The sequence below is a fragment of the Gekko japonicus genome, unplaced genomic scaffold (genome assembly GCF_001447785.1).
Source record: "Gekko japonicus isolate JY-2015 unplaced genomic scaffold, Gekko_japonicus_V1.1 scaffold2110, whole genome shotgun sequence".
Classification (NCBI taxonomy): domain Eukaryota; kingdom Metazoa; phylum Chordata; class Lepidosauria; order Squamata; family Gekkonidae; genus Gekko; species Gekko japonicus.
In genome coordinates, this window is record NW_015172068.1 from 122,076 (window position 1) to 145,919 (window position 23,844).

Sequence of the window (23,844 nt, forward strand, 5' to 3'; positions counted from 1 at the left end):
AGGGCGGTTTACACGTTCTTTTAACACAGGGAGGTAGAAGTGAGCCATGTCTACATTCATGTTATGTGTGTAGTCATGGGTGCTGCACATGATTGCCTGTGCTTTCCCCCCTTCCTCTTACACATTAAGAGTCAGCAACTCTAATACCTAGGGAAAGAAATGTATGTAGCCCCTGTGGCATGACTCTATAGTGAACCATAGAGGCTTTATGCATAGGTAGTGTTCTTTATTCAGCAATACTCAGAATGAGGAAAGAGAAGCTGGCAGATACATGGCAGAGGTGGTGTATTGTTTTTAAGTGCCATATCCTACAATGATCAACACCTTTATTAATGTTTCTTTGTAGATCATGCTTTAATAAAGACCATAATTGAAAAGGTTCTCATGAACACAAATGGAGCAAACTTGGAGGTATGTTCTGATATGTCTCCAGGTCCAGGTGGCATACACCTGAGGGTTCTTAAGTAACTCAAATATGAAATTGTCAATTTACTAACCAGTATATGTAAGCTCTTGCTAAAGTCAGCTGGAAAGTAGCAAATGTCACACCAATTTTTAAAAAGGGGTTCAGAAGGTGTGATGAATCTGTGGGCTCTTTACCTTTAATAACTAAAGATGCACTCCAGTTAACCACACTTTTTAAAACAGACAACAAGAAAGAAAGTATGAACACACAGATCAGTACTTGGCTCAGGACTCAAGCACAAAGAAAATAAAAACATCTGGATAGACTAACTTACAATTTGTACTACAAAATAAAGCCTGTCCTGCAGGCATAAACTTTCCACGCAGTACATCCACTCTTTCAGCCACAGCTGGCAACAATAAATCATGTGTGCTGTGTGCCAAAACCTGGTTCTGTTGATGGCATAGAATCCTCTGTCTTCTCTTGAAGCTGATTTTCACCTGGCAGTTATACTGTTTACTTCCACTAATGAGGAAACAATTTTTATTTATTTATCTTTTATTTGTCATTTTGAGTTATAGCCCACCCTCCCCGTAAGCGGGCTCAGGGCGGCTCACGCATAGGCCACATGCCAATACAATAAAACAGGTTAAAAGCAACATAAAAACAGTCATTTACAATATTACACAGTGCTCTAGATGTTTCAAATCAGTCTTCAATAAAAAGATGGCATCTTGAAGATGGTACTCCAAGTTTGGTGTCAGCTCCACGCAGCGCTGTCGTTCACTCCTCACAAGGCCAGTTGGTAATGGTGGTAAAGGTAGTGGCGGCTCCTACTCAAAAGCCTGGCGGAAGAGCTCCGTCTTGCAGGCCCTTCCAATTAACAGTCAAGGCTTCATTCCTAAGAAGCACCACCTGAAAAGAGTTCTTCCAGTTCAGCCTTATATAGATTACATAACTGTTAGCCTCCTTCCAACACTTACAGGGTTTAAAGGGAAAGGACAATTAAGTCTGATCATCACAGAAGGGACCACAGTGAATCCAGGCCAGTTAACCTAACATTTGTTCATGGTAAATTGGTAAAAACTCTTATTAAAGGCAGAACTATTGATTCACACTGAGGGACAAAGCATGGCAAATGAAAAAGAGCAAGGTTTCTGCAAAGGGAAGGGTTTTGGAGTTCTTTAAGTGAACAAGTGTGTGGATAAAATCTGGTAGACATTATATCCTTGGCCTTCCAAAAGGCCTTTCACAGGTTACCTCAGCATAGACTCCTGAGTAAGGTTAGTGGTCATGGAATGACAAAATGGTTCCTCTTAAGGTTTAAGAACTGGTTAAACAAAAGAAATCAAAAGAGTAGGAATAAATGGACAGTTCTCTCAATTGAGAGAAGTGAGCCGTGGAATCCTGCAAGAATCGGCATTAGAAACAGTGCCATTTAATTCCCCCCCCCCCAGAAATTATTTGTATTTGGGAGTGAGCAGGGGGTAGTGTTCAGGTTTGGGGATGATTTGAGATGATGAAAACCAAAGTGGATTGTGAAGAGCCACAGGAAGATGTATTTAAGCTGGATGAGCGGGCAACAGTGTGGCAAACATAGTTTGGTGTCCTTGTATAGAGCAATCTGGTGCCTTTATTTGGAATACTGTATATAGTTCTAATGAGTGTATCTCAAAAAGGATATTGCAGAGTTAGAAAAAGTACAGAAGGCAACCAAGATTATCAAGGGCACCTTTCCAGTGAGAAAAAGTTGAACAGCCTGTGACTTTATAGTTGAGGGGGAAAAATGACTGGTGGGGCTTCACAGAGGTTTGGGTCAGAGCGAATGTTTCAGGCTGTCATGATAATCAGGGAAGTTCACAACAATTCCTCAGCTTCTCTTTCATGTGTAGGTTTCCCAGCAGCCATTTGTGCCATTTCAGCCTCCGAGTCTGATTGCAGTAAATACTTCATAAGTCTGTTTTGGGATGCTTAGCGTAGCATACATTTCCCCCCCTTTCTCCACGTTATCCTCATAACAAGCCCGTGAAAGAAGTGACACAGAGTGTGTCTGGCTGAAAGTCGCCCAATGAGCGCCATGGCAAGAGTGTTTGAACCCAGGTCATCTCTTTTCTAGTCTAGCAGGTTTTGTAACGTCCCACCCCGCCCCAGTTACCTGTGCTCTAGGTGCTCTCTCAGTCTTCCATTGTGCCCTTTTAAGCAGGGTTACAACACAGGGCCTTTGACATATGTGGTAAAGGACTGAGCCGCAGCTGCAGTCCAGCAAGCATGGGGGAGGAGGAGAGGTTTGCAGGGCAATCCTAAGCATGTTGTTGACTCAAAGGTAAGTCCTACTGAGGTCAGTGGGGCTTACTAGAACATGTGCTTAGGATTGCAGACTTTGGGTACTGCACGAGGAGAAAAACAAACGGTACAGTGGGACATGCACACCTATCTTTGATTTGTTGTTGTTCAGTCGCACAGTCGAGTCCGACTCTTCGCAACCCCATGTACCAGATCTCGCCAGGCCTTCTTGTCTTCCGCCGTCCTCTGAAGTTGGCTCAATTTCATGTTCGTTGCATCGATGACACTGTCTAACCATCTCATCCTTTGCCATCCCCGTCTTCTTTGACCTTCAATCTCTCCCAGCATCAGGGTCTTCTCCAGTGAGTGCTCCCTTCTCATTGGGTGGCCAAAGTATTTGAGCTTCAGTTTCATTATCTGGCCTTCCAGGGAACAGTCAGAGTTGATTTCTTTTAGGATTGACTGATTTGATCTTCTTGCAGTCCAAGGGACTCTCAAGAGTCTTCTCCAGCACCATAGTTCAAAAGAATCTACCCCATGGACCAGATCACGCCAGGCCTTCCGGTCTTCCGCCGTCCTCTGAAGTTGGCTCAATTTCATGTTCGTTGCATCGATGACACTGTCTAACCATCTCATCCTTTGCCATCCCCGTCTTCTTTGACCTTCAATCTCTCCCAGCATCAGGGTCTTCTCCAGTGAGTGCTCCCTTCTCATTGGGTGGCCAAAGTATTTGAGCTTCAGTTTCATTATCTGGCCTTCCAGGGAACAGTCAGAGTTGATTTCTTTTAGGATTGACTGATTTGATCTTCTTGCAGTCCAAGGGACTCTCAAGAGTCTTCTCTTTGATTACAGCAGAACAAAGCAAATTGGGTTCCCTTCACCATATTTCTAGATAAAGTATTCTTATTTTAAAGGCAAAAAAGCCAGATGTTAAGCATTGTTATAGATCCCTTGTGTTTTTATATAGTTCCCAGAAGCCTGCATCCAACCATAGATCAAATCAATGTCTTTTACCTTTAGCTACAACACCATAAAAATCACATCACACTTCCAGCTAATTTCCTTCCCTCTTTCCTTCATCAGGCCCCATCTAAAAGTCAGAAGCAATCTACTCCATCGATCAACAGCAGCCAACCCCTCCCCCCCTTCCTTGCTGCTTACCAGGCCATAGTTAGGCAGTAGCCAGCATAGCAGAAGCCCAGGCCTAGCCCTGCCTGAGCAAAACCACACCCACCAACTTCAGGTACTACCCACTCCTCCAGTTGGATGTCAGGCACCTGGTTCTGTTGCTCTCATGAGTCTTTGAGTAGGCAATAGTTCTGTAAGAATCCCCTGACCAAGCCTGCCAATCTTTCTGTATTTTAATATGCGTCGTTCTCTCTTTCTATATTTTTCCATGGGCTATGCTCTAGAAAAGAGCCTCTAAGAAGAATGGAGGGAATCCCTCTAGGTGTGAGTATAGGGAGGAACTTGGCTGAGTTCCAGAAGGCAAGAAGACCACCATTGATTAAGGAGAGAGCGGAAGGAAGCAAACATCAAGGACCTGAGCTGCTTTTGTCCTAATGGACCACCTGTCCTAATTTCCTCTAATTACATTAGTTCATTTTTGGGATTTTCAGAACAAGTATGTCAATGGCATAGGTTCAGCTAAAAGGAAGGGGTGTGCTGCAACTCTGTTCTGGGATTGCCTAAAGGTTGTAATAGTATCCTGACTTTATTTTTCTTTGCTACAGTTCAACCATTGGTACGATACAGTTCTTTGATACAGTTCAGCCATTCTACAAACGTCCCAACCTAAGCCAAATGTATTCCTTCTAAATAAAAGTTAAAATATTGAGATAAAAGGCTTCTGATGTACATAATGTGATCATCTTTCTTATATTAAATATTATTGGTCCCATCCAGTTGTGATAGGTCTGAGATGTCTTCTGTACAGGGCTACCTTGTGGAACCCTGTATATGTCTGTGTTTTCATGTATTTATGCAGAATGGCTATTTGAGATGTGAAGATCTGAGACTGGCAAAAAATGAGCTATAGGGTCTGTAAATGCATATTAATTTGGAATACATACATTTGATTAAAACTTTGATTAAAAGTTAATGCTGCCTGCTCAACCTTTGGGATTGGTATGAGTAAATAAACTTGAAAATCAAGTTCAGTAAACTAAAATATTTGTTTTCTCCCCCTCCTCTGACATTCCAGTACAAGTGGCTTCTATCTCCATCCTCAAAAGATGTTAAGAACAAACCAAGAAAAAGAACAGTTGTCCTAGGGAATGGTCGGAAAGGAAAGGCTACTATTCGTATCGGTAAGTATTTAGCTCCTCTGTACAAATTGATCTCTTGTTGTATTAGAGAAGAAGCTATTAAAACAGGAGAATTATAAAAGCAATGGTGATGACAGCATCCAATATCTACAACTGAATGATCCTTTTGCTAGTTTTTTTTTTTTTTTAAGGCCCACAGATCTTTTAGCATCTTGTAGTAAGAATACATTTAGGAGTATGAATTGGTTGTGCCAAGATTCACTAAATACCTCTAACACTGAGTGTGATGGACAGGTTAGGTTCTGCCTTTTCCTAAGACTAACCAGTGGGAGCTGACAGAATGTTGGCGAGGGGTCGACAGATGAAAACTGTTAGTTCATTTCAGACTGGCTGATTGAAGGAGCTGTAAGCTCAAAACCAGTGTGTGACGGGAGAGAGTCCTAACACTGACTGCAAGAAAGTCAGTTTGTAACAAAGAATCCTGAATGTTTGAATAGGGCAACGATTCAGAAGTTCAGCAGTAAAGAAGCTTTGTAATCTCTGTGCAGTTTACTCCAGTGTTGTGTTCAAACCATAAATAAAAGTTAACTCCTCTCGTTTAACCCAGTGGGTGGGATGTGTATGGTCTCAGGAAAAGAAGCACACACATGTACTAAGGTCTCGGTCTTTATAAATTATATATTAGGATATGAGTAAATGGTGGTGATGTGTGACTGAAGAAGTGGCTGAGTCCCAATCCCCAACAGCTCTTTGCAGTTTCTGAGTGAGGGATGATTGTTAAAAGGGACTGGGCTACTCTGTCTAGTTGTGCTTCTATGAATGAGAGAGAGGGGGACCTTATGCATGAAAGAGGTCAGGACTCTCTATTTTAAGAGCCAAGGTGGGCGGCGAACTGTGACTGCCTGACCTACCTGTAACCCTGAACTTGTGTGATAGTGGTTGTGGAGCGTGATAGGATCTCTGAGTGAGTGAGGGGTGGGTCACACCATGGTTATATTTTCTTTGTACTGATCCTATTTTTAAACCTCATCGTGATTTGCGGTAACTTTATTTTAACCAGTTGAAAGGTACACTCTTGACTTGCGTTCTCTAGAAATCAAGATTTTAACTGCTGACCAGGAACTGTCATGATTAAACCAATACAAGAGGAGGGAACCAACACATTAAACAACAATTCAAATACTAGTCCAGCACTCAGTTATTTTAAAAGAGTTTGATGTTCTTGAGTATCTTGTCTTGAGGGATAAGGGCAGATACAACAGAGAATAAATAAATGTGAATATTCTGTATAGTATCATCATACACAGTTGCTGCTTCTTTTGTACAGTAGATCATAGAATATGTTTCTTGGTTAAAGTAAGTTAATTTTAAAGATGCTACAGTACTTAAGAAATAGGGAACGAACCTTAGTTTTACAACTGCTGTGTGTTTAGACTGTTCCAAGTAATAAAATGTAATCCAAATTTCAGTGTTCCATCTGTTTTGGAAGTCTGAACCTTCCCTGCCATTCTAAGGTATTTGATAAAGTGTGCATGCACACGAAAGCTCATACCTTGAATAAACCTATGTTGGTCTTAAAGGTGCCACTGGATTGTAAATTTGTTCTACTATTTCAGACCAACACGGCTGACCATCTGGACCAAGCAGCATTGCCTTAGCAATCCTGCTGGTCCAGCCTCCCCGATGCCTTCAGACATTCTACCCCTCCTATACCTGACAGACAACCGCCTGTCAAGGGTTAGAAGGGGTCTGAAGTCCTTAAAGTCATCGGGGAGACTTGCTCAGCCTCCCCAGGTGCCTTGATCCAGCCTCCCCAGTGCCTTTAAACACAATCCCCCCTTATACCAGACTGGCAGGTGTTTGTCATGTCTAGGAACAGGGCCAGGGTACTTTAATCCATCAGGGAGGCCACCCTTTAGCCACACTCCCATCTACTATGGAAATACACCTCAAATTTGAGAAAAGTGGTTTCTTGCACCAGGTTATTTAACTTCTCTCAATGTGGGTTCTAGAAAATTGGTTCATATGAACTTGCTTAATATCTGATTGCTCGGATGTTTTGAATGCATAGTTATGTCCCACTTCTTAAACGTAACATATATGAGAAGTGTTTTTGTAAAAAGAAAAAAGGGGGGGGGGAGTATGCCCTGCCCTTAAAAAAAAAAATCAATGCCCAGGCCAAACCCCTGCACCTAGAAACCCAGAATGAGAGGAGTGTATTCCCACCATGATGTCAGCCCCCACTATCAATGATTCAAGACTTTCTCATCGCAGCCAGCATGGCGATCACAGAGAGATCCTTCAGTAAAGAAAAAAAAGTATGTATGTGTAACGATTCCTTGTTTCTGTATGTGTGTGTCTCTTTAAAAGTTTGGTTGCATGGCTGTGATAGATAGACTAGAGTGGTTGAGAGAGGCAAGTATGGTATGATTAGTGGTTGACAGAGAGGGGGAGGGGTTTTGGAAGTGAATTTGAATGGATGAGTATGTATGTCAGTCAGGAGTTACAGTTAGATGTTGACAGTTGATGTTCGGCTGGTCAGTTAGTTCTTGTGGAAGCAGTTATAAGCTGATAACTGAGGTAGTTCAGTGAGAGTGAGAAACAGAAGGAAAGCTGAGTGTATAGGAAAAAGTAAATGAAAGTTTAATTGAAGACAAGTTATAGGAAAGGCTGTATGTCCTGATAAACTGGAGAGAAACAGTGAACATATATGACCTTGAGTTAAACAAGTGTTACAAAGTTACCTGAAAGATCCCTGTCAGTGAAGGATAAGATTGTGTGATACCAAAGCAATTGTTCATCATTTATACATTACTAGTTACATTATACAACCCTCTTATTTAGTAGTTATTTCAATAAATCCTCTTTCATCCAAGTTTATACCAGCTCTGAATGAAATACTTCCCAGGACCACATAGATCCCTGTAAGCCTTGAACTCCGTCTACCAAATTAAAAAGAGCAACAGTAAAAGCATAAAGGTTTGGAAATCCTTAAAATTTCCTGGTGGCAGCCGTATATACCCAGTAAAAGAAAATAAAGAACACTTTTAAAGTGAAACTAGTCCTCCCTAATAAGGAGGATGTCACAGTATGTCTCACTTCATTTTTTACAATATACTCCTCCATTAGAATTCCTACAACAAACATTACATTTCAAACTTCACATCTTCAGTATTATAACTGGATTTACCGAACTTAAATACTGTAGCAAAGCATTGGTATCTGGCTAGTTTCAAATATATGGGTGGAGGAGTGGGATGGAGTGTGAAACTCATCTATCTCTGGGTGATTTGGTGTGGTTTGTGCTGGTCAGCTCAAATGTTCAGGTGTTTCTAGTAAAAGGACTGCATATATTTCAAATGTGAGATTTATAGTTGATGTGGAGGCCTCGTAACAGTCTCAGCAATTCATGAGTACATTCTGTCAGTATAGCCCAAGATGTTTAAATGTTACTTGGGTGTTGCTTAATTTATGTATGTGGCTATTTTTTCTACTTCTGCTTCAGTGATTTGGAGACATAGAGGTAAGCATATTAAGTAGTAACATTCATGAGACTTTAAATTGCACCATTCAGCCCAAACTCCACATGTTAGGAGTATCTGATCATTGATCTATCAACATATAGTAAAGGTAAAGGTTCCCTTGCTCTAAAGCCAGTCGAGTCCGACTCTAGGGTTGCGGTGCTCATCTCCGTTTCAAAGCAAACGTCCAAAGACGTTTCCGTGGTCATGTGGCCGGCATGACTAAACACCAAGGTGCACGGAACGCTGTTACCTTCCCACCGAAGTGGTACCTATTTATCTACTTGCAATTTCTTGCAAGTACTTGCAACATATACCTGAACCTGAAAAACAGTTGCCCAGCTTGGATTGGGACTGTGGTGTTGGTGTGGACAGTTGTGACCTTTAACTTTCTTCTGCGTGTACTGTATTTATTTATTGGATTTCCAGACTCAACCATAGGCCTGGTGGAACATCTCTGTCTTGAAGGCCCTACAGAACTGTACTAAGTCTCGTAGGGCACGGATGTCTTCTGATAGACATTGGCTTTCTGAGCTGCTAGTAGCCCTGACTGGAAAAAGGCAGCTCTCCATACCATCGTTTCCTCTGCTGTCGTTAATAGCAGCTTGGGAGTGAATGGTCAGTTTCTATTAGGAAAATGGAGGCTGGAATGGGGGATTAAATTCCTTGGTGTCAGCTAGCTGCCATTTTTGTGTATTCTGCCCTTCCCTGTTCCCACTTGCTTGCAGCTCAGCAGCTTGCAGTAAACATGCCAGGGAGACCGTGGGAGCTAGACGCCGTTATCAGTCTGGCCTTGTGAGGTAGGGAGGGCTTGCGGTTCACTTTTGGTGTGAATCTTTCTGCTCTCAGGAAACCCTGCGACTCTCCCGCTCATGATGTAATCTCCTGCTGGAAGTATTCCCCCGCCCGCCCGCGCTCGAAGTTCATTTGCTTAGCTCATTGCCTTGCCCAGCTATATGTATTGGGATGTTCCCGCCTTCTAGTTATTCCTAACAATAATCCTGTGGACATGGTACCAGTCTTGTACACTAATAAAGCATAACGCTTCTTAGGAAACGTGTGTGAAGAGTTACTTGCTGTGGAACCTGACACCAAGTACACATCTTGAAATCTGCTCATAAATCTCCAGTAAAAATGTGACTTGGCCCTCACTCTCTATACATGAAAATTTGGGCCATAAACTCTTCTGGTATCAGTGGTTTTTCCCCTCAGTAAACATGGATAGTATTGGGCTTCATGACTGTTTACTAAGAAATAAATCCTGGTGGCAAATACCAGCAGTCTTTTAAAAGTGTTTTTAGGCTGCAGAGATTAAATTTTTCTCTGAAATCTCAGCAGTACCATCCTCTAGTGGCTAGCATGTGAATCACATCCTTCAAGTCCTTGCTATTGCGGCTTGATCTACACTGGTGTTTATTGCATTTTTGCAAAACAATTTTTAAAAAATCACACACGACATTTGAGGGTTATTGAGCATGGAAGGATTTCATTAGGCAAACCCTTCCGTTATTAGCGTCATATGTTTATGAATCAGTGGCAGGAAAACAGGAAGTTGTTTGCCCTGTTAACATTTTTTTCCCAGATGATCACAGATTGTCATACATGACCAAACTCTCAGACATGAGCAACTTTTCTGCCTAAAACTGTTTGGAAGTGTACTGAGTGTGGAACTTACACTGCAATTTGTAAAGAAGGAAATGGTTTCTAAGTAGATTAAATTGATGTTTCCTTTTATATAAGTGTTTCTCAAACAGAGAGGTTCCTGAGTCTTTTAATAGGGATCTTTCTCATGTCCTGGCTAACCTGAACATTGAGCTTTCACAGTTTTCAGGGAAGATGCTCTCCACCTCAGGGGAAGGCAGTGAAATTGCGTTGTCCCTCTTTCCAAAGGGTGGGAGTCTGTAGAATCGCTTCTACTTGCCCTCAGTCAGTTGGCCTCTAGGTTGCCTCAGAGCACTAGCAATTCGAATTGGCTGAATGGCACCAAGATAAAATTGCCATAGTTACTTTAGGTATGAAATTGAACAGGTTTTCACTCTTATTTTCTAGTGTAGACTGTTTCATTATAGAGAGGTGCCGCTCTTGAGACCATAGCCTGCATTTTTCCATTGAGTACCCAAAAATTTAGGTTTTGAGTGGTGTTCTTTTTTATTTCTATGAGCAGCTCTGAAAAAGCTTTTCCAGATTCCTTCCCAAACCTGTTCAGATGGCATTTGGCTAGAAGTATTCAGCCACTGAGTTTCTTGCTGCCTGTTGTGCAGACTCCCTTCCAATGAAGGGGTGAGCTTGATTGGCACTTGGGCCAAGGCCTTTAGAGTTATTTCCCCATAGAATTAACTGTCCTCTGAGACTTAACCATGCACAGATAGTAGAAACACTTTACTTAACCTTGCTTTTAAAGTGTAGTTGATGTGATTCTTACTGTATTGTTTTGAGGATAATAGGGGATGAAAGCTGTCTGGTGTCCTGGTGTCACCATGTCCTGGTGAGGGGGGGGGGGGGTTGGGGGTGGGGCTACAAAAATCAAACTGGCATTATCAGGTTTCTTAGTTTGGGATTAAGGGTGGAAATCCAGTGCCACCCACACTCTCAAATTTGGGAAGAAACTTTTTCCTCGGTGTTATATTTATAGCAAGCTTCCTTCATGACTTCCTCTTGTTTAATATAGGATTTGCATCAAAAAAGTCCATAAATCCTGGTAAGGTATCTTCATGTGATAAAGAGAGCTATGCTCCAAAGCCATTGCCCGCAGGAGCACGTGGATTCCTGCCTTGGCGGACTGCAGCACGTGCAAAACAGCACAGGTAGTGTGAATACAATGAAAACATGCAACAGTTATCTGTTGTTATGATTCTTATGTGGGACAGTGAAATGATTTTTGGATAACAAGGTGCACGTTTTCTCTGAATAAGTGGTATTATTTCTTAGAATTATGCCAAAAAGATATTATTAAGTTGTATAATTGGATAAGATGAAATAACACTTGTTTTGAATAACTGATGGAAGTAAATCTGTGATAGAAGTAAATCTGTGTATTGATTCAGCCAATACTTACTGAAGCGCCATCCCCCTAATATGTTATATTGTTTTTAGAGCTTCATCAGTGAATAATATCCATGAGTTGCCACTGCAGATCCAGGTACTGTTATGATTTTTACATCATTCTTGAAACTGAAGAAAAGCTTTTTGTTGCTTTTAGTGGAAGAGGCATACATTTGCTGTTAATTTGGAGGAAAGATACCTAACAATTGTAAAATAGAATTGGTATAATTAGATACAACTATATAATCCTGTTGTGCCCAATTGATGTAAACAGGCTGGTATTCCTTTGAAAGTTACTGTGGAAAGTGCCTCTACATCTGAGATTGATGAGACAGATGATGCTGTAGATGATATCTGTGATACTGATGCCACAAAATCTCCAGAAATAATTAACTTAAAACAGCACCATCAGTTACAGGTATGATTGCTGTTCTTTTAAATTTCCTACAAGACAACGATAATTTATAATGTCATATTACTATCTGAGTCTAAACTAATAAAATGGACTGCACTCCACTGTGTGCTGTGTATTACTGATCTTTTCGAAACAGCTTCTAGAATACAGTTTTAAAAAATATTTCCAGTCCAATGTTCCCTCTAAGTTGTGGAAGTCCTGTGAGCAAAAATTCAACTTTGTGAGCTACCAGGATTAAAGTTGTGAGCAGGCAGGTGATTTGGCTACTGCATAAATTAGTTTGCCCTGGACTGGAGCCCTCCTTCCTGAGCGAAGATAAAAATGTGTGAGCTGGAGGGTGAAAAAACTGTGAGCTGGCTCACACTAACTCAGCTTAGAGGGAACACTGTGTCATAAAAATTCAGATGCGGGCTGCTGATTCTGACCTTTCAAAAAAGCCCTAGTTGGTCTGAAACGAGATGATCTTAAGGAGCGCCTTTTCTCATAGATCTTTCTCAGCATTAAGGTAAGTTTTGTGGTGTCCTGTTCTGGCGTGCCTTTGTGTCAGAAGTACTCTGATGGTCATGATGGTCTGATGGTCATGAGAGGACCTTTCTGACTTTGGCAGCTGAGGTCAGTTTGGTTCATCACCTCACATTACTTTGACAGCTACTTTTTCCTTGGGTTTGGGGAGTTTAAACTCTGGTGTCTTGGTTTGGGCTGCTGATTATTTGGCTTACGACTGTTCTCTGCTAATCACTAATTCTGTTATGTTGTATACATTTTTCAGGTAGTTTAATTTTCTTATTTGTAAGGGAACTATTTAGAAGGGAACAGTAGAGTAGACATGTATTAAAAGAAAGGATAATAAATATTCCAAATGATCAATAATCTAGTCAAGGGAACCATACTTGTAACATTTACTTTCTCTTGCTTTTGTTGCTACAACCCCCATAAGTAATGAGACAAATAACTGACTCTCACTGGGGCATTATGACTTCACTTGCATCTCCTTGGGGAGACACATTTGGATTGTTTGGATTGTAAAGATAATTCAGTGTGACTATGATGTGTATCTTGAAGACAGATAATGATCGAGGAAGCTGTAATTAAAATATGAAATATAACTAGAGCAATTTAAGAAATTACCTTATATTGAATCAGACCACTGGACCCTGTACTATTTACTTTGAAAGTCTCCATGATCTTGAAGAGCTTTTTCTTAGCTCTGATACTTGAGGTTTTTAACTGGTCAAAAGATAGAGATGTCTAAAAAATAAACTATGTGATAAATAAATGGTCCATTTCTCTTATAATTGTTCTCTGTATTTTTCTCTGAACAACTAATTGGCTTTCTTTCATCTTAGATGCTATTTCAAGCAAGATCCACCAGAGGGAATCAAAACTGTTTGAAAGATTTAAAACTACAGGAAAGTTGCAATGAAAAAAAAGTTGTACCTAGTAGCTGGGTGACATTTAATGGGACTAACATCCACATAAAGTTGCTTGTGATTAGAGTGATAGTATTCAGAAACCTGGAATTTGAGAGAATATGAGGAATTTCAGACAGACGATATAATCCGGAAGAGGAACGGTTCCCAAACGGTTTCTGGTCTGTCATTTGAGACAGAACCGTTTTAGAACCGGTTCCCTACTGGAATATATTTGTAATTTCACACACAAACATTTCTGTCCCGTTTAGGAAACGGGGCTGAAGCGTTTTACCTGTCAACCGCTTCCAAGTAGTCTTCCGTTTCCTCTCCCAGTTCCGATGAGCTTTTTCCCACCGTTTTTCACCCGCGTGGACGATCTTCGATTTTTTTTAACGTTTGCTCTATAGCACTGTAATGGTATAATGTAACAGCATTATATAAACCCCATTGGAATGCCTGGAGTGTTGTGTTATAGCACTATAGTGCTCTAAAGCAAACGATAAAAAAACAACCGGAGATCGCCCGCGCAGGTGAAAAACAGTGGGGGAAAAGCGGTGCAGTCTGAAATGGCAAACCGCTTCAGATCCAGCTCTTTACCAGAAGGGGAAAGCCATGTGTGAAATGGCAGACCCCACAACAGGTCAAAAACGGCTTCAAAACAGGTTTAAAAGGGTAATGTGAAATTCCTCTATGTTTAATACTTCCAAGACTTCTCCAAACATGTTCTCTGTCGAGTCATGGCAATATGTTAGATTGGTCTGTCTTTACTTGAAATTTTCTCTTTTAAAGAATGGGCTAGATCCAAAAGTGCTGTTCTGTTAACATAATTAATCTCTTTGGATCAAATCTCCCTGAGTTTTGACAGAAGACTGTATACTTCACCTAACTCATTTTCAGAACTCAAATTCTGAATGTAGTGTATCCAAAATATATTCTGTCTGGAGTCCAATAATCGTGGAGTGATATCAACATGTTATTCAAGAGATTGTGATCTTTTTTCTGGCAGATAGACTATGAAGAGTGTCAACTCAGATTAAAAGATGAGCGAAAAGCAAGACTGACAGCTGAAGAACGTGTAATGGAGGTAGCAGTCAAGTTCTGTCTATGTTTTTAAAAGAGCACTCCATAAATGGGTTGTCTAACCTTTTCCACATTTTTCCACTATCATTTTAGCCTTGTTCTCTCTTAAGCACTAAAGACAGTTTTCTGTTGTTAAAAGGTAAAGGTTCCCTTGCTCGAAAGCCAGTTGAGTCCGACTCTAGGGTTGCGGTGCTCATCTCCGTTTCAAAGCCGAAGAGCCAGCGCTGTCCGAAGACGTTTCCGTGGTCATGTGGCCAGCATGACTAAACACCGAGGCGCACGGAATGCTGTTACCTTCCCACCGAAGTGGTACCTATTTCTCTACTTGCAATTTCTTGCTTTCGAACTGCTAGGTTGGCAGGAGCTGGAACTAAAGACGGGAGCTCACTCCGTCATGCGGCAACCCGGGTCTCGAACTGCTGAACTACCGACCTTCCACAGCCTGCAGTTCAGTGTCTTAACCACTTGAGCCACCGCAGTTACAGACTTTTAAATTTGAGTTCAACAGGCTGCATACTATTTTTCAGTTTTAAAGTTATAAGGATCCCAGTATGTAGTTGGATATCTTTTCTATTCTGTGTCTTTGAATGCCACCTTATTTTATTCCTTCTGTTTAACCTAAGTGTATAATACTGGCAGGCTGGGTAGAATGGGGACACACAACAAGTTGCAGCAACTAGTTTTGGGCATGTTGGAAACCTGCAAGTGTTGGGCGTATGCCTGACAAGTGTTTGGGTGTATTGCCTAAGAACAGCACTTTTCAATGGACTGGATCTTGCTGAAAATCTCTGCTGAAAGATGGACTGCTGATGGCAGAGCATAACTTCTTTGCTTCCCATTGCAGCCCAAAGTGAAACCCCTTCCAGGAACTTTATGGGGAAGGATATAGGTGAAAAGGCCCTGCTTTCCATCAGCAGAGATGGTTGATGAGATCCAACCCTCTGTATGTATAGTTTCAACTCTAGCTAAGCTGCAAGGTTACTATATAAATAGCACAACAATGATTGCACACACACATACCCCCCACGTCAGTTAAAATTTGGATTTACTACTCATTCTCCGGCATCTCATAGCCTGTCTGTAAGCCCTTAATGTTGAAGCCAGGATAAATGTGTTAAGAGCTTGTTGTTTTGAGTTGATTGATTTAGAATCACATTATACACTGTACATTAGTGATACATTCTCTTGGGTGCGCTCCTTAAAGGTGGTCCGTAGGTAGGTCTTCATTCTGATAACTGGGTTTGGGGTTTTTTAGAAGCAAAGGCTTTTGTAAAGTGTCAAGTACATTTTTGTTAATATTTGATCTGCTCTCAATAGCATTCAGCTACAATAATATGTTACCTAGGTACAGTGTTCCCTCTAAGCTGAGTTAGTGTGAGCTAGTTCACAGTTTTTTAGCCCGCGGCTCACACATTTTTGTCTTGGCTCAGGAAGGATGGCTCCAGAGCAAACTAGTGTATGCAGCAGCCAAATTGCTTCCTCACAACTTTAGTGCCAGTAGCTCACAAAGCTGAATTTTTGCTCACAAGACTCCACAGCTTAGAGGGAACATTGCCTAGGTATGCATTTTTTTTGTCTCCAGCATTAGCCCTTGGCTATATACTACCTCTTTTTGGTCTTCAAGGCTTTCTCACCAGAATTGTCTGGTTTTAGATTGTTATCCTACAGATGCATAGAGTCTATGAATTTTGTTGTGTATTCTGTTTTCACTCCCTATCTTACAGACTTCATATGGGACTGTATATCCTATAGGAGGAAGAGGATTCCAGGAAAATCATTGTGAAGCTGTAGCCTTGGGAAAAAATTAATTTTAAAATAATAATTTTATTTTCTTGCACCTATTAGATGTTTCAGAAAAGGAATTTTTGCTATTTAAGACAAGGAATTTTCACTATTTAAATGAGTCTGGTTTCTGGTTTCTTCTAGCTGGAGGTAGAAAATGCCAGATTAAGGAATCTAAACAGCTCTTTATCAGAAGTTCTGCATGCACAGTCAGTAGCCAGCACAATTCTGGAAGATGAAGATGTTCTGGATAGCATTGAGAATTCATTTCAAAAGTTTCATGCCTTTTTAGACCTTCTTAAAGATGCCGGGTAAGAGACTGTTTATTATGGGTGGGGCTCCCCTTCTCTGTCATTTTTGGAGAAAGGGATCAGAATACCATAACACTGTCAAAACCCAGCAACGTTTCATATTCTGCTGTGCAGCTACATAGTACCTCTTGTGAAAGTCTCTCGTGCCCATCCAGGAAAAAAGCATGATCAGTTCACTGAACTGAATATCTGTTATACTACCTGCCTGTTACAGTACATTACAGCTGTTTGTACAACAGAATCAGTGACTATTTTTCGTCCATTTGCAGTTTTTTTGGATTCAAATCATAGTTTTTAAAGGAGAAATTTTCTCCTGGCGCATTCAGTGTATCAGATACCCTGATTCTTCTGCTTCTAAGAATAGAAGGTACAGGCTGGGATACACTGCTATAGTCTGAGGTGGACTCTATACTAAAAGTGGGACAAGGAGAGAGAACACTGAAATCCAGACAGGTTTCCATAAATTTGAGACCAAGCAGAGTTCAAAAATCATCTTCAGTACCTATTGAAGCCTAGCTAAATACTACATAGTAGTTATGTATACACATACACAGACCTTTACTGGTATATGAATAGTAATTACAAAGTAGGTGTGTAAAGAGCTAAAGGAGACCCAACAGTCCCATATTTGGCTCTAGCCTGTGATCTTTACCTTCTGGAAACAAACAATACTTGAAATGCGTATGCACGTACAACCTGGGGAAAGTAATCTGCTTGGGTTTTTTAATCCTACATTGTAACTGTACATTGTACAGTTACTCCAGACTACACCCTTTGAAGCCAGTGATCTTCGACTGGAATAACTCTGTATAGCGTTTCACTATTCTAACGTGCAAACATTGTAAAATGTATCATTTATCTTACACTATTAACAACTGTGTAATAACATATCTCTTATCTTGCAGACTTGGACAACTTGCAACGATGGCTGGTATTGACCAGTCAGATTTTGGCTTGTTGCAGCGTCCCCAAATGACGTCTACTCTAAATAAGCCTGCTATAACACAGAAGGAGAATTCATTTGAAGAAGAAAGACAGAAACACATGCAGAATGTCAAAGTATCTGCCTGTCGTTCAAACTTTTATCTTTTCCCTTTCTCCTTTATCTACAAGACGTCTAGTTTTGCTTCAGGCACCGTTACATAGAGTGCGTTTAATTGAGACCCTCAGAGTATCTAACCCTATGTGGGGATATAACTAAGAGGCTTGCAGTGAGGGGCCCAGTAGACCAAAGTGTGTGTGTAGAGTGTGCCATCAAGTCACAGCCGACTTATGTTGATAGGGTTTTCAGGGCAAGAGACAAACAGGTGGCTTGCCATTGCCTTCCTCTAAATAGCAACCCTTGGGTTCCTTGGTAGTCTCCCACTCACAATACTAACCAGAGCCAGCCCTGCGTAGCTGATGAGGTCAGGCTAGCCTGCGTCATGCAAGTGAGGTCATAGACCCAAGAGATATTTCGAAATTTCAAGAAATCATGTTGTTGTTCAGTCGCACAGTCGAGTCCGACTCTTCGCGACCCCATGGACCAGATCCCGCCAGGCCTTCCTGTCTTCTGCCGTCCTCTGAAGTTTGCTCAATTTCATGTTCGTTGCATCTATGACACAGTCTAACCATCTCATGCTTTGCCATCCCCGTCTTCTTTGACCTTCAGTCTTTCCCAGCATCAGGGTCTTCTCCAGTGAGTGCTCCCTTCTCATTGGGTGGCCAAAGTATTTGAGCTTCAGTTTCATTATCTGGCCCTCCAGGGAACAATCAGGGTTGATTTCTTTTTGGATTGACTGATTTGATCTCCTTGCAGTCCAAGGGACTCTCAAGAGTCTTCTCCAGCACCATAGTTCAAAAGAATCTATTCTTCGGCCCTCGGCCTTCCTTATAGTCCAACTCTCGCAGCCATACATGACTACTGGGAATACCATTGCTTTGACCATGCATGTTGTTGTTCAGTCGCACAGTTGAGTCCGACTCTTTGCGACCCCATGAACCAGATCACGCCAGGCCTTCCGGTCTTCCGCCGTCCTCTGAAGTCTGCTCAACTTCATGTTCGTTGCATCTATGACACTGTCCAACCATCTCATCCTTTGCCGTCCCCGTCTTCTTTGACCTTCAATCTTTCCCAGCATCAGGGTCTTCTCCAGTGAGTGCTCCCTTCTCATTTGGTGGCCAAAGCATTTGAGCTTCAGTTTCATTATCTGGCCTTCCAGGGAACAGTCAGGGTTGATTTCTTTTAGGATTGACTGATTTGATCTTCTTGCAGTCCAGGGGACTCTCAAGAGTCTTCTCCAGCACCATAGTTCAAAAGAATCTATTCTTTGGCGCTCGGCCTTCCTTATAGTCCAACTCTCGCAGCCATACATGACTACTGGGAATACCATTGCTTTGACCATGCATATCATATTGTAAATGTAATTAAAAAATATTTGGAATATCTCTTTGTATGCAACCACTGTGCTAATTACCAAACATAGTTAAATGATAAAATGATAAAAACTAGAACTAAAAACTAGAACTACAGTTATAGGTAGAATTATAAAATACTTCAAATAAAAATTAATTAATTATACTTCCAAGTATGGAGGATGAACCTTGGAGAAAGAGTTCTGTACAGATGAGGGCAGCAGTGTTGTTAAAATTCCAAACATAGGTTGAGCCACCAAAAAAACAACAAAAAAGGTCTGAGAAGGAATTATTTGTATGACGGTACCTCTCTTTTATGTTGTGTGGTTAGGTGTAAAGTAGTTTTAAATTTCTTGTTGTTTCTCTCTCTCACTTAAAGTATCTCTTGCTGCCACCTGGAATTTAATTCCAGTCTTTAATTAACCTTTCCCACAATATTGGGCCCAAGCTCTAAGGCTCCTTCATTGGACTATTTGGTTCTGAGGATAAGACTCTGAGTTAACAATAAACAAGACAAAAACTTTATTGGTAAAGAAAGCGTATTGGTTACAAGATGTTTTGTTGAGTTGGTTAGTAAAATCTTCCCCCCTTTTACTCAGGTCTCTGTCAGCTTTTCCCCTCACACTCTTAAAATACTCTGACAATATTAGGTTTTGTCTAATATGCCCCCTCAAGTATATTTTCTTCCGCCTTTAGAATCTTAATGCCTTTCACAGCACTTCTGTATGATTCTAATGAGAAGAGTGCTTCTCAGACTCTGTGTAGATTGACCACAACTGACAGCTACTGACTTCAAACCGAACACTCTGCCTTCTCTCTCTCTCCACACACACACTTCCTAGCTCCGCCCACACACTCAGTCACCAACCAATCACCTCACTCACTCAGCTCCCTCTTTCACACCCCTTGTTCTACTGACATTTACCAACCATTTAAAGAAACACACACATATAACTTGAACTAATTACAGTTAGGTTCCCACTTGTGATGTTCCTTCAAACTTACAAACTGCATTCACTTTTTTAGTGTGCAGCAGAAAGCAGTACAGTAAAGTGTAGCTATATCTGACCCTATCAAGTGTGTCTTTTTATTGAGAATGCCGTTTTTCAAAGTATTTGCTTGTTAGAGCTATAAATCTGGTATGTTATACGTAGGAAATTGTTTGGTTTATAGTGTTCATTAAGGATTCTGTTACTTTCTGACTTTGGTTTTAATTTTTATTCCCTAGAATTCTGGTTCGGTTTCTTTTCCGGGTCGTCCTCATTTTCAGACTGATTTGGTTCCATTTCAAGATGCAAATAATTTCCTACTTGCTACAGGAGATTTACAACAGCATCAGGTTGCTAGTCAGTCCCAGCAGAGTGTAAAGCAAGGCATGGAAGAAAATGCACCAAAAAATAACCAGTCAGCTTCTTCTGAGAAAAGCAGCAAACCTATGGATTTGGAGGAAAGAGTGTCTTCTATGAGACAACAAGTTACTGATCATCATTCAGTCTCTGATCCCAGTGTAAATCTGTATAGTGGGAATAGTAACAAATACAGTGTTGCTGCTAGTGGTGATAGCAAGAAACTTTCTTCTAAAAGACTCTGCCATACAACAAGTTTTTCTGCTAGAGGAGATCAAAGTATACATGAAACTGACCCTTCTAGAAATGATACAGTAGGGTCTGATTCTGAAATACAAGAAAACATCCATTCTATGGGAAGTGTTTGAAAACTCCACTCCCAGGGGATAGGAGTATTGGATTGCTGAGAATCCATTCATTATGTGGATCTTTAAATAAATGTATGCTTTAAAAACTTTAAAGCAAGTAATGTCTGTGTTCTTGCTATGTAACCTTAGCAAGAATATTTGCTGGAAGCATCAAAAACAATTGATAGTACATTTTACCTCTTATAGTTTTATAAAGTATTATTACTTGGATGATTCTAAAATGAGTAAAGATTTTTTAAAGGATACAGATCTGAGTGAATAAAATATTTTTCCTTTTTCAGCTAATCATGTTGGCAAGTAGTTTGGTAACAATTTCAGTGCATGATACTTCAGAGTATTAAATTAAAAGCTAAATTTCTATTGTTATTGGGTGTCAAATGTAAAAATTAAAGAGGTGTACCCTTTAAACGTTGCCTTTTCCCCTGACTGAGTCTTTAAATGAGAAGTTGCACTGTTTAAACTAAATATTTCAAGATTATTGTCTTCATCTAATTAGCTAAGGCAGTTCTCTGGAGAGTCTGTTATTGAATGATATAATTTGTGATGGGCCTGGATACTGCATGGAAACTATAAGGCAGGATTTGGAATGAAAATGGTAGTGACCGCAATGTGATGTTTGTATTAGTACTACACCTGAGTGTTTACCTGGAAGGGATATGAGGCAAAATGTTGACGAAGGTATTAGAAATAACACTGAATACAGCTGTCCATATTTTCCCCAAATAATGATATGTTTTGAGCAGGTCCAATTCTGACAAAGCATGGTGGCTGCAACCACAAAATAGCTGCCACAGAAGGGAGAACCACCCGTAAAATGGCTGCTGCAGCTTACCTTCAGTCACACCATGAAGATCTCCTTGTGCTGTGGTGGCAGCAGCTGCCAAACCAACATTTTTAAAAATCTGCACAGCCAATTAAATCTCCAATAGCCCATCAGAAGTTTTCCTGGGCAAAAGCTCCACCTTGACCCCACCCACTCTCAAAAACACTTGACAGGCACCCGGAAAGGTGTCCTTTGTGCCCACTGGCACCCTGTTAGGGACCCCCTGGTCTAAAAGCACAACAAAACTGTTAGTGCTGTGTAGGTTTCAATAATGCTTTATACTGGTCTTTTAGTTTTATCACAAAGGAGAACTTCTGTGAAATTTGGGAACTGATGTTTCTGTGAGAAACCGTAGGCTGTAATTTGGTTAGAAACATGGATTTACAATGTATATTCTTACTGTTTCTAGATGCAGTAGAGCATGTAGAAATTATTGGCATTTTCCCTTGTATTTTTAAACCTGAGTTTTATGGTCAAATGTGCGTATATGGGAGAGAAGCTAAACTTGGGTAGTTCTCTGACCAGAGCTATAAAATAAAAACATTAACAAAATTCTGTGAAAAATAGATTTTATAACTTTGTACTTCGCATTCACGCCGGCCACAAGGCAGCGTTCCGTGCGTCTTGGTGTTTAGTCAGCACTGGCTCTTTGGCTTGGAAACGGAGATGAGCACCGCAACCCTAGAGTCGGACTCGACTGGCTTTCAAGCAAGGGAACCTTTACCTTTACCAGGTATAAAACAGGGCAGGTGAGTCACATCAACTTACCGTATCTGCAGTGCTTTTCAATGGAGTTAATCCATTTAGCTGTCTGTTGTCAAGTGTAGGAAATCCAGGGATGGCTTATTCCTCCATTTCTTATAAAGTTGTAAATTTTTTGGTCTGTTTGAACAGAGCCTGTCTTCCTATATATTCACTACAGCACCAGTTGAGCATGTTGTATGTAGTGAATATTTCGATGCTACTCTGGTGACATCCAGGCTCAATTACGTCAATTGGTTGTACATGAGGCTGCCTTTGATGATGGGCAGAAACCTCAGCTGGTCCAGAATATGACTTGGACTGGCTGTCCTGAATATATCCCCCCCCCCCCATGTCAAAAACTTTGCAGGTTGCCCATTTGTTTCCAAGCACAATTCAAGGGACTGTCTATGAATTGTAAAGCTTAAATGATCTTGGACCAAGGTATCTTAAGAACCACTTCTATATGAACCTGCCCATCACTTAAAACTTGCTTCAGAAGTCCTTTGCCAAATGCCTTCTGCACTCACAAGTTAAATCGGTAGTGATTAGAAAGAAGGCCTTTTTCTGTGGTAGCACTCCAGTTATTAAGCTCCTTTGAAAGACAGATATGCCTAATGCTTGTTGTTGTTGTTCAGTTGCACAGTCGAGTCCGACTCTTCGCGACCCCATGGACCATATCACACCAGACCCTCCTGTCTTCTGTCGTGCTCCGGAGTTTACTTAATTTCATGCTCACTGCATCAATAACACTGTCTAACCATCTCATCCTTTGCCGTCCCCTTCTTTGACCTTCAATCTTTCCCAGCATCAGGGTCTTCTCCAAGAGTCTTTTCCAGCATCATAATTCAAAAGAATGTATTCTCTGACCCTCAGCCTTCCTTATGGTCCAACTCTTGCAGCCATACATTACTACTGGGAATACCATTGCTTTGACCATACAGATTTCTGTTGGCAGGGTGATGTCTCTACCTTTTATTATGCTGTCTAGGTTTGCCATGGCTTTCCTCACAAGGAGCAGGTGTCTTAATTTCATGGCTGCAGTCACCATCTGCAGTGATCTTGGATCCCAGGAACATGAAGTCTGCCACTGCTTCCATGATTTCCCCTTCTGTTTGCCAAGGAGTGATGGGGCCGGATGCCATGATCTTAGTTTTTTTGATGCTGAGTTTCAAGCCAACTTTTGTGCTCTCCTCTTTTTCCCTTAGCAAGAGGCTCTTTAGGTCCTCTTCACTTTCTGCTGTTAGAGTGGTATCGTCTGCATATCTGAGGTTGTTGATGTTTTCCCCAGCAATCTTTATTCCGGCTTTTGATTCATCCAGGCTGGCATTTTGCATGATGTACTCTGCATATAAATTAAGTAAGCAAAGGGACAATATACATCCTTGTCGTACTCCTTTTCCTCCGCTAAACCAATCAGTTGTTCCATATCCAGTTCTAACTGTCACTTCTTGACCCTTATACGGGTTTCTCAGGAGACATGTGAAATGGTCTGGTACTCCCATCTCTTTAAGGACTTGCCATAGTTTATTGTGATCCACACAATCAAAGGCTTTAGCGTAGTAATTGAAGCAGAAGTAGATGTTTTTTCTGGTACTCCCTTGCTTTCTTTATTTTTTTAGGCATCAAGTGAAGTCTGTCCTATTTGCCTGT

The 23,844-nt window shown here is 41.0% G+C and overlaps 1 protein-coding gene across 1 annotated transcript in view; it reads left to right on the forward strand.

Moving 5' to 3' along the window:
* Window positions 1–20,627, forward strand: part of CEP78 (centrosomal protein 78kDa) — a 45,146-nt gene extending 24,519 nt beyond the window's left edge. The window contains exons 8-16 of the mRNA XM_015420835.1: window positions 347–411; window positions 4,893–4,998; window positions 11,146–11,281; window positions 11,571–11,616; window positions 11,794–11,937; window positions 14,353–14,430; window positions 16,353–16,519; window positions 17,425–17,578; window positions 20,142–20,627. Of these exons, the coding sequence (XP_015276321.1) occupies window positions 347–411; window positions 4,893–4,998; window positions 11,146–11,281; window positions 11,571–11,616; window positions 11,794–11,937; window positions 14,353–14,430; window positions 16,353–16,519; window positions 17,425–17,578; window positions 20,142–20,627 (1,382 nt within the window). The remainder of the gene's footprint in view (window positions 1–346; window positions 412–4,892; window positions 4,999–11,145; window positions 11,282–11,570; window positions 11,617–11,793; window positions 11,938–14,352; window positions 14,431–16,352; window positions 16,520–17,424; window positions 17,579–20,141) is intronic.
* The last annotated feature ends 3,217 nt before the right edge of the window (window positions 20,628–23,844 follow it).